Source organism: Carlito syrichta, unplaced genomic scaffold, assembly GCF_000164805.1.
Source record: "Carlito syrichta isolate Samal-C Ts95f unplaced genomic scaffold, Tarsius_syrichta-2.0.1 Scaffold302417, whole genome shotgun sequence".
NCBI classification, from domain to species: domain Eukaryota; kingdom Metazoa; phylum Chordata; class Mammalia; order Primates; family Tarsiidae; genus Carlito; species Carlito syrichta.
This window is the reverse complement of record NW_007246513.1, coordinates 235,342-244,884: the sequence shown is the minus strand read 5'-3', so window position 1 is coordinate 244,884 and position 9,543 is coordinate 235,342. Positions and strand designations below refer to the sequence as shown.

The window sequence follows — 9,543 nt, the reverse complement described above, 5'->3', positions numbered from 1 at the left end:
TGATGGTGATGGGGTGATGAGGATGGGGACGGGAATGATGGTGGAGTGAGGATGGGGATGGTGATGGGGATGAGGAGGATGGGATGGGGAGGGCGATGGGATGAGGACAGAAATGGAGATGAGGATGGCAGTTGTTGATGGTGGCGATGAGGATGGGGATGACGGGGATGAGGAGGACGGTGGGATGAGGAGGGGGATGAGGATGATGGTGGGGCTGGTGGGGATGGTGACGGGGATGATGGTGGGATGAGGATGGGGATGAGGAGGATGGGGATGGGGAGGGTGGGGATGAGGATGGGATGAGGATGATGGTGGAGTGAGGATGGTGACGATGATGGGGATGAGGAGGATGGTGATGGTAGTGAGGATGACGGTGGGGATGATGGGGATGGGATGGGGATGGTGATGGTGGGGACGAGGACCGGGATGGAGATGAGGATGGCGGTTGTTGATAGTGGTGATGAGGATGGGGACGATGGGGATGGGGAGGATGGTGGGACGAGGGTGGTGATGAGGATGGGGACGAGGAGGACGAGGATGGGGATGACAAGTCCCAGCCAAAACTCTTTGAAACCAAACCAGCAATCCCCAGGAATAAGGCTGCTGCATCCCGAGGTTGGCATCTTAGCATACCCTCGGGGTAGGTGGCAATAAACTTGCCCACCAAGTCAGCCGGGCAAGCCCCAGGATGCACAGGACTGGGGAGAGGTATCCCAGGCGCACACCCCTTGTTCCTCTAGAGGGCCCTGTGGGACTGTTGCCCAGGGAAGGGAAAGGTGATCACCAAGGGTGAACCAGGGGAGTAGCCAGCCCCTTGTCCCCAGTGCCCCAACCACTCGTGTTCCACTGTCAGAAGCTCCTCTCACCCTCCCCTTCCCCGCCCAGGCGAGCGCACCCTGCACCTGCTCTCCGGCCACCTGTCCCCAGCCCCAGACTCGGGTGCTCTGTGGTGTGTGAAGGTTGCAGGGCAGGCTCCCAGGGCCAGCCTAGAGTCACGTGTCCTGCCCAGGGAACCTTTGGAACGCTAGCTTGTCTCGCTCAAAAGGCTCTGCCTGTCCACCCAAGCTGCAGCGGAGTTCTCTGTAATTTTAAGAAAGGAATGATGCTCAGCATTTGGGGAAACGTGTAAATTTCCCTGCCTCTGTCACCGCCATCCGTTTCAATTAATATTTACAGCGCAGTCTTGTGCAAGGCCAGAAAAACGCCCCCACCTTTCTCGGTCATATGCATCTCAGGCAGGGGAGGACAGCAGCTTCCACCAGAGATAGCACGGCCCCAGGTGGCACGGCCACAGGCAGGGTCAAGCACCTCCCGTCCTTGGAAAAGTGCAGGCACTTCCTGGGCAGACGAGCAACAGCTTTGTTGTGATTCAGAGGGAGCCTCTTATTGATAAGGATCCTTCTGGTACTCCCATGAGGGTCAAGAGCTCCCCGGCTCTCTTCATTCCAAAAAAGGATAACCTAGCCGGGCATGGTGGCTCACACCTGCAATCCCAGCTTTGGGAGGTGGAGGCGAGAGGATTGCCTGAGCTCAGGAGTTCCAGACCAGCTTGAGCAACATGGCAAGATCTCGTCTCTAAAATAAATTAAAAATTAGCCGGGCATCACGGCGCGTGCCTGTGGTTCCAGCTACATGGAAGGCTGAGGCAGAAGGATCACTTGAGCCCTGCAGGTTGAGGCTACGGTGGCCATGAGCGTGCCACCGCACTCCAGCCTGGGCGACAGAGTAAGACTCCGACTCAAAAAAAAAAAGAGGGTGACCTGGTGATCCCTGACCTCTGGACCCATTCTGACTGCTGCACCCTTGCAGCTACCCGGCTTGCTCACTGACTGTCTCGTCTGTCCCCTAGATACATGATCACCAGCCTAGACCGCACCCACGCCGGCTTCTACCGCTGCATCGTACGTAACCGGATGGGGGCACTGCTGCAGAGGCAAACGGAGGTCCAGGTGGCCTGTGAGTACCAGGGGATCGGCAGGGGGCGGGGGGGGGAGGGGGCAGGCAGGGTCCAAACCCACCAGCCACTCTGGGCAGAGTCAGATCCAGCCACGGCCTTCCACACCCATTGGGTGCCAATGGCGCCCCTCCCACTTGTCCCGGCCAGTACCTTCATGTTACAGTTGGGAGAACCAATGCCCAGAGAGGTGGTGTGTGCTCTTCCAGGTCACACACAGTCGAACAGCCCCACGCGCATCTGCTGGCTCCGTGGCCCCATGACATGGCCAGAGAGGCAAGAACTCCCTGGTGACCTCTTGGGGGCCTTTTAAATGGGACCAGCCGATTCGTCAAAATGGAACCTGGCCCCCTGCCTTGAGTGCGTCCTCTGGGGTCTGCCTCACACTTGGGGAGGGCTACCCCGAGCCTCTCGGCTGGCTTCCCGGGAGCCCCGTGACTCTCCTTTTCATCCTCCAACCCCCTCGGCCCTGGGGCGAGGGCAGCCCGAGAGTCCCCGTGACCTTCAGGGGTTGCTGGGAGGTGCCTCTTGGTGAGCAACTCAAAAAGAGGAGGGTGATGAATCAGGGTGCCTGGAAGGGCCAGGCAGATAGAGATGGAAGTGGGAGACCCTCACAGAGCCTTTGGGGGTGACAGCCTTCTCCCCAGCGCTGCCAATTCCCAAAAGGTTGTCCTCAGGTAAGGAAGGGACAACAGAAGAACCCAGGGGCATCTCAGGGATGGGATGCCAGCGCCACCCAACACCCCCCGACCCAGTGTCCCTTCCCAGCCCTGTCCCCTTTCCTAAACATCTGCTGTCCACTAGACATGAGGCTCACATGGGCCGTTCCAGCCTGGGCTTCCTCGAAGGTGGAAGTCCCAGGTTGCACTGTGGCCAGGGGAACGCAGCGATCCTCAGGGAGTCCTGATATTGAGGGGTTTTTTGAGAAAGGGACACTGTCTGGAGCCCACAGGGGCATGCCTCGGAGTTAGCCAGGAGAGAGCTCGCTCCTTGAAGAGAAGTGCAGGAGAGAAATCTCAGAGAAGATCTGGAGTGAGGCAAAGAGTGTTTATAATAATTATGGAAAACAACCGTAATCAAAAGTGGAGGACGGATTGTCCCCATAAATCAGAACTAACTGCAGCTCAACTTACTCTGAGGAGCAGGAAAGCCCTGAATTAAAATGACGGATTCCAGGCAGCTGTCAGTGGGGAGAGGACTCCTCAGAGCTTTGTGTGTGTGTGTAAGTGCGTGCAGTTGGGAATGCCATCCAGGACACCATTCGGTCCAGGCAGTGGGGGTGGGGGTGGGAGGTTGGGGTCACCCTGAGCTGCACCCCCCTCCACTGCAGGTTCAGAGTCCTGGACCACCCTGGGTGATGCTGGCAGGGTTGACCCCAGGTGGCAATGACCTACGGGGGCCTGGCCAGACTCATGAGGGAGCTTCAGGACCCTGTAGTTGCTAAGATCTAGGGCACCAGTGTAAGGACTTGGGGTGCCTTATGGTGTTGGCAGGCTGGGAGCCCGTCACCAGGGAGGTGATGTGGCTTCATGAAGAGGGTGGGTTTTAGAGTCAGGCAGACCACATTCCATCTTGGCTCTGCCCTTGATTGCTGTGTGACCCCAGGGGAGTAACTGGACCTGTCTGAGCCTCGACCCAGCTCCTGTTTCTCATCCATAAAACATTTAATAACGCCAACTTCCTAGGCTCGCCTGCAGGGTTCCTTGAGCTTATCTGTGGCAAAGCGCCCACACATAGTACAACCTGCATCTGTGGAAATGACTGCTGCAATTACTGTTCTACCCTATCATGTTAAGGAAGCAAAAAAAGCAGGCCACAGAGTGGAGTGGTGTCCAGCAAACACTGTCCTGGCCAAATGCAGAGCCGCAGGCTGGTCCCCTCCCCAGCACCCTCCTGCCAGCCCAGGCCTGCCCCTCCACCCCCTCTCGCAGTGAGATCCCGACCTGCTCCTTCACCAAGGCAGGGCTATGGGCACCCCGGGCAAGGTTGTAACTGTCACTGTGTCCCACCATGCTGAACTGTGCTGCTGCCGCCAAGCTGGGGGCGTGTAGGTACAATCCCCAGGCAAAGATATGGGACACCGCCGAGCTCGGTGGCTCAGCCTGTCATCCCGCGCCTTTGGGAGGCTGAGGTGAGTGAATTAATTGCCTGAGCCCGCGGGTTCGAGACCCGCCTGGGCAGCAAGATCTCATCTCTACAATAAATCAAAAAATCAGCCGGGCGTGGTAGCGCATGTCTGTAATTCCGGCTACTTGGAAGGCTGAGGCAGAAGCATCGCCGGAGCCCAGCAGGCAAGGCTGCACACCAGTCTGAGCGACACAGTGAGACTCCAACTCAAAAAAAAATATATGGGACACCTCGAAGGGGCGGAAGGGAGCACAGAGAGGAAGAGTCTCAGGTTAACCCGTTCCCTGGCCGCCCGCCACGACTCCCCCACCCAGCCCTGAGATCCATGTCTGATACAGCTTTGCAGGCTTTGAGGCAGTTTCCTCCATAAGGTCATCAAGTAGGAGCCACTTTCTGCAGCCCTTTGACTGTGAACCCCAGGAAGCGAAGGAAGCCCTAGAAACGCCTCTGGTCCCGGGGAAGACCTTTCATCCTAACAAGTTAGCCCTGGTCGGGGAGCGCACCCTCCTCTCCCCCCTTGCAGGACACACGTGTCTCGTCCTGGGGCGGCCTCCCCATCTAGCTGTGAATATTGAGGGATCCACAGTCCAGTCCTTTCCCCAGCCCCATCCCTTCCCCCAGGATTCTGAGAGCAGGGGAAGGTGACACCTGGCAAAACCGTTCTCACCCACAGCAGCACTCCGTCCTGCATGTCACTGTGCTGGGCGGTACACACCGCGTGGCACTGCCACTGGTCCTCATTGCCACCTGCAGAGTAGAGGTCCCCATCCCCATGGTACAGATGAGGAGACCAAGGCTCGGCAGGGCGACAGCACAGCTAGACCAGAGCCAGGACTTGAACCCATGACTGCTTGGTTATGAAATGGCCCCACTCTTGAGGCAAGACAAGAATATCAGGATGGGAGCAGGGCGGGAGGTGAGCTGTTGGGGTCAGGGTTCAAGTAGAATCATAGGGTCCAAAACAGCCCCGCAAATGCAGGTCGTCCCCACCTAGGGAATGCCCGGCGCCAGCGGGTGGTGTACACCCCACCATCACGTGGTTTTCCTTGCTGTCAACAGGACGGGCAGAAGAAAAATACCCACCAAAGCTCCTGGGTTCTCTGTGTGCCAGGCCACGGCCCTTGTGCCTAAAGCCATGGCCTGCCACGGGGGTTAGAGAATGTGGCTTCTGGCCCAACCAAGGCCACTGACTAGCTTAGGACTCCGACACTTCCTTTCTCCTCTCTGGGCCTCGGTTTCCCTGTCTTGTAAAATGAGATCCGATCCGTTTCAGCGCTGATGTTAACGAGGTTAAAGCGACTCTCAGGATCAGGACCCATGGGTGTATCTTGGAGAGAACCTTCCCCCGAGGAAGCCCAAAGCCACCTCTGTCCCAGATGCAGAGCCCAGGGAGGTGCCAAGAAGCCTCCGGAACAATCCATCCTCCAGTGTGATTGTGTAAATGTCTTTCTCCAGGGAGTTCCCAGGACAGGTCTGAGAAGTCGGAAGGCCAGTCTTAGGGGCCACATGTCGAGATGGGGAAACTGAGGTTCAGAAAGGTGAGAGGATAGCCCAAAGTCCCCCAATCAGTAGTTCCACCTTCTACCCTCTTCTGCCTGGTAGGGTATAACCATGAACCCAGCCCCGTGAGCCCTGGGTTCGAATCCCAGCTCACCTCGCACAAGCCATGTGACCTTGGACAAGTTGCTAACTTCTCTATACCTTTGTTGTCTTTGTTTGGGTTAATGGACACAAACCATTGGGAGTGGTCCCCAGCCCGCAGAACACGCGGAGAGGAGTAGCCTTTCTTCTCTCTGAAAGTCAACCAGGGAAGGCATCCTGGGATAAACAAGCTTCTGTATTCTGTCGACCTGCGTTGGTCCATTCCCAGCCACCCCTCACTCTCCAGGGCTAGGTCTAGGCTCAGGAAGGCCAGTGCTGAGGCTTTAGGGGAGGCTCATTCTCAGGACCCAGCCTGCCCCAGCACGACCCTGAGGTTGGGTGCCCCCTTCAATCTTGCAGCCTCAGCCCCTCACTCCCGCCCCCTACCCCGGGGGGCTCTTCCCTCAGACTCCTGCACCTGTCTGTCTGTCCGTCCACTCACCTTCTCACACAAGAGGCACACGTTCTGAGGTTGGGCGGGGTAGGACGCTTCTCCCAAATCTCCCTCTGCCCTTCGGCTGTTTCTGCCTCCTGGGTGGGATGGGCTTGTCCTGGGGCTCCAGGCAGCCAGTCCCTGGTGGCTGCCGTCCCTGGGCCTCTTTCCAAGGTTGGTGGAGCTGGGCAGGCCCACCCCTGGCTCCCATCCCCTTCCCAGAGAGGGGCTGTGAATCGGGATCTAATGAGAAATTAATAAGGCAGCTGCGTCTACCACTAAGGATAATGGCAAAGTCGTTAAAAAGGGATTCTTTACATGTTTTTAATTACAGCAATTAAGGAGAAGTCAATAAAACATCTCCCCCTCTCCAGCCCCCTTCCCGTCCCCACCCGGAGTCTCTTCTTTGTGTTTTTAAAGTCGCCATAAATTTCCACCATCCACCGAGCAGGATGGATGGCTGAGAGGGTGGGGAGAGACTTCCAAGACAGCAGAGCCCGCGCTTCCTGTACCCGGGGCCCGCAGGCACCTGTGTGAGCGTCGCCTGGAGACTCTGTGACCCCGGCTTGAGCCCTCACCGAGGGGCTCAGACACCAAACGCCAATCCCAGCACCAAACCCATCCGCCCCGCCCACTGGGATCAAAGCGCCCCGTCCCATCTCTGGATGCCAACGGTTGATCCCGAAATGCACCCTAGGCCTGTTTTTCTTTCTTTCTCTTTTTCTTTTTCTTTTCTTTCTTTTCTTTTTTTTTTTTTTTTTTTGAGTTGGGGTCTCACTCTACCACCCAGGATGGAGTGCAGTGGCACAATCACAGTTCACCACTGCCTCAAACTCCTGGGCTCAGTGATCCTTCCACCTCAGCCTCCCAGATAGTTGGGACTACAGGTGCATGCCACCACGCCCAGCTAATTTATTTATTTATTTATTTATTTATTGTGGAGACAAGATCTCGCTATGTTGCCCAGGCTGGTCTCAAGTTCCTGGACTCAGGTGATCCTCCCATCTCTGCCTCCCAAAGTGCTGGGATTTTTGTTTTATTGTTTTTTTGAGTCAGTGTCTTAGGTTAGCTGGGACTACAGGCGCACGCCACCCTACCCAGCTAATTTTTAAATTTTTTTATACAGACGTGGTCTTGCTGTGTTACCCAGGCTGGTCTCAAACTCCTGGACTCAAGCGATCCTCCCGCCAGGGCCTCGCAAAGTGCTGGGATGACAGACATGAACCACGGTACCCGGAGGCCTGCTTTTAATTCCCAGTCTAAGGTGTGAGAATTGAATGCAGCACCAAACCCATCCGCCCGGCCCACCGGGAACAAAGCGCCCTGCTCCATCCCCATGCAGGACATTCGGGGCCAAGCACTATGTGTCTTTCTGGAGCACCCTTTCACTGGGAAGTTGAAATCATTCACACACAAAAACTATGACTGCTGTACACCCCTCTGTGTCGAGCACTGGTCTAGGCAGTGAGGACACAATGGAGGACAAAACCAGGGCACATTCCCTGCCCTTGAAGAAAGTAGCAGGAGAAACAAAAGTTAAAAGACGAATCACAGTATGGTGTATGCTATATAAGGCCCATGAGAAAAAGTAAAGCTTTCTAAGAAGAAAGGAGGCCAGTTGAGAGGGAGGGGGAATGGGGCAGGGGTCTTATTTGATACGGTGGTGGAGGGTGGCTGCTCAGAGGAGGTGATGCTGAGCAGTGTCCCTGAGGAAGCCAGGGAGTGGACCCCACAGAGCGAGGGGAGATCATTCCAGGCCAGGAACAGCAAGTGCAAAGGCCCGGAGATGCACATGATGCCTGAGGCCAGGTAGCTGGAGCAGAGTGAGGGAAGCAGAGAGTGGAAGGGGGTGAGGCTGGAAGCGGAGATGAGGCCTTGGGGACAGAATGTGGCATTCTAAGCTGCGACCGGTGCCTTGGATGTTATCCAGAAGGAGATGGAAGTCATGGGTGGTTGAGGGCAGAGACATGGCGTGATCTGGTTGGAGGGAGAGGCTGTTCTTGGCAGGATAGTGAGGCATGACCACAAATCAAACATGCAGCCCATGGAATTCCACGCGGCCCCGAAGATGACTGAGTGAGGGGCAAGGACCTGAGTGGACCAAAAAATACTGTTGCACAGAAAAGCAATTCATACGAGCTGACACACAGAGTAGTCCTAGGTACAGAGGGCTCTAAAACAGGTGAGATTGACCACACATTGTTTAAGGATGCATCTCTCTGTAAAGAGACCACCCTGAGAAAAGACCCCTGGAGGGTGAGGGTGGGATGGGGAGGGGGCCAGGTGCTGTTAGTGTCATCCTTGAGCTGCAAGTAGGTGCCGGAGTGTTTATTTTATGCTGCTTCTTTAAACCATACGCATAATTGTATTCGCTCTTTTGTATGCATGACATATCTCATGATTTTAAAATGTTTTAAAAATAAATACATAAAAGCGACCAGTGTATTCTGAAGTAGAATGCATATTTTACAAGGCCTTTTAGGATGTAACAAAGACATCAGGAATAATTTTTAGGCCACCTCCAGCTGTGCCCCGGGCCACACTTCTTTGCTCTCGGGGGAATTTGTTGGGCGTGGGATCAGCCCCGCAGGGCAGAACACCGAGTGTTAGCGAGCATGACCTCGGGGAGTGTGCTTGGCAAGCCCTGATGGCGCTGCCTTCCTGTGAATGAGTTTCCCCAGGGGATCCTGGGCTCCCAGCCTCTGTCGCCAGGGCCCCTCCCTGCCACCTGATCTTCTTGCCATCTGGCTGAACCAAGCCCCTCGCCAGCCTCTCGCTGCTGTGGCCCGGGGCACACACGGTGGTGTGGATGGGGCACACGTGCAGGCATATGTGTGCAGAGAGGCAGACTTGTGTGGCCTGCTAGACGAGGGGCTCTTGGGAAGACCCAGGAAGTGACCAGACAAAGCAGAACGGAGCTGCCGGAGGACGGCGAGGCGGGAGATTGAGGGATGGGGAGCGGAGGGGAGGGCCGCTGTAAGACCTGGACCAGGGCCAGGTGTGCCCTCCCTGCCTCCACCGTCCCACCACACAAGTATATGCACACGTGCATGCAAACATGCATGCGCGCAGCCATCCGTCCCACCATGCAAACACACACACACACACATACATACATACAACCATCCATCCCACCATATGAGCATACACACAGTCATACAAACACACACATGCATGCCTGCAAACACACTTGCCTACATACAGCCATCCATCCCACTACACAAACACGCATACAACCGTCCATCCCACCATACAAACACATACAACCATACACACATACACACATGCATACAAACATACATACACTGCCCGAGCCTGTGCGTTCGAGACCCGCCTGGGCAACTTGGCGAGACCTCATCTCTACAATAAATCAAAAAATCAACCGGGC

General features: G+C 56.0%; 1 protein-coding gene across 1 annotated transcript in view; it reads left to right on the top strand.

Moving 5' to 3' along the window:
• SDK2 (sidekick cell adhesion molecule 2) overlaps positions 1–9,543 on the top strand; it is a 189,974-nt gene that overhangs the window by 73,211 nt on the left and 107,220 nt on the right. Inside the window, exon 6 of the mRNA XM_021711624.1 lies at positions 1,850–1,956. Coding sequence (XP_021567299.1) covers positions 1,850–1,956 — 107 coding nt within the window. The remainder of the gene's footprint in view (positions 1–1,849; positions 1,957–9,543) is intronic.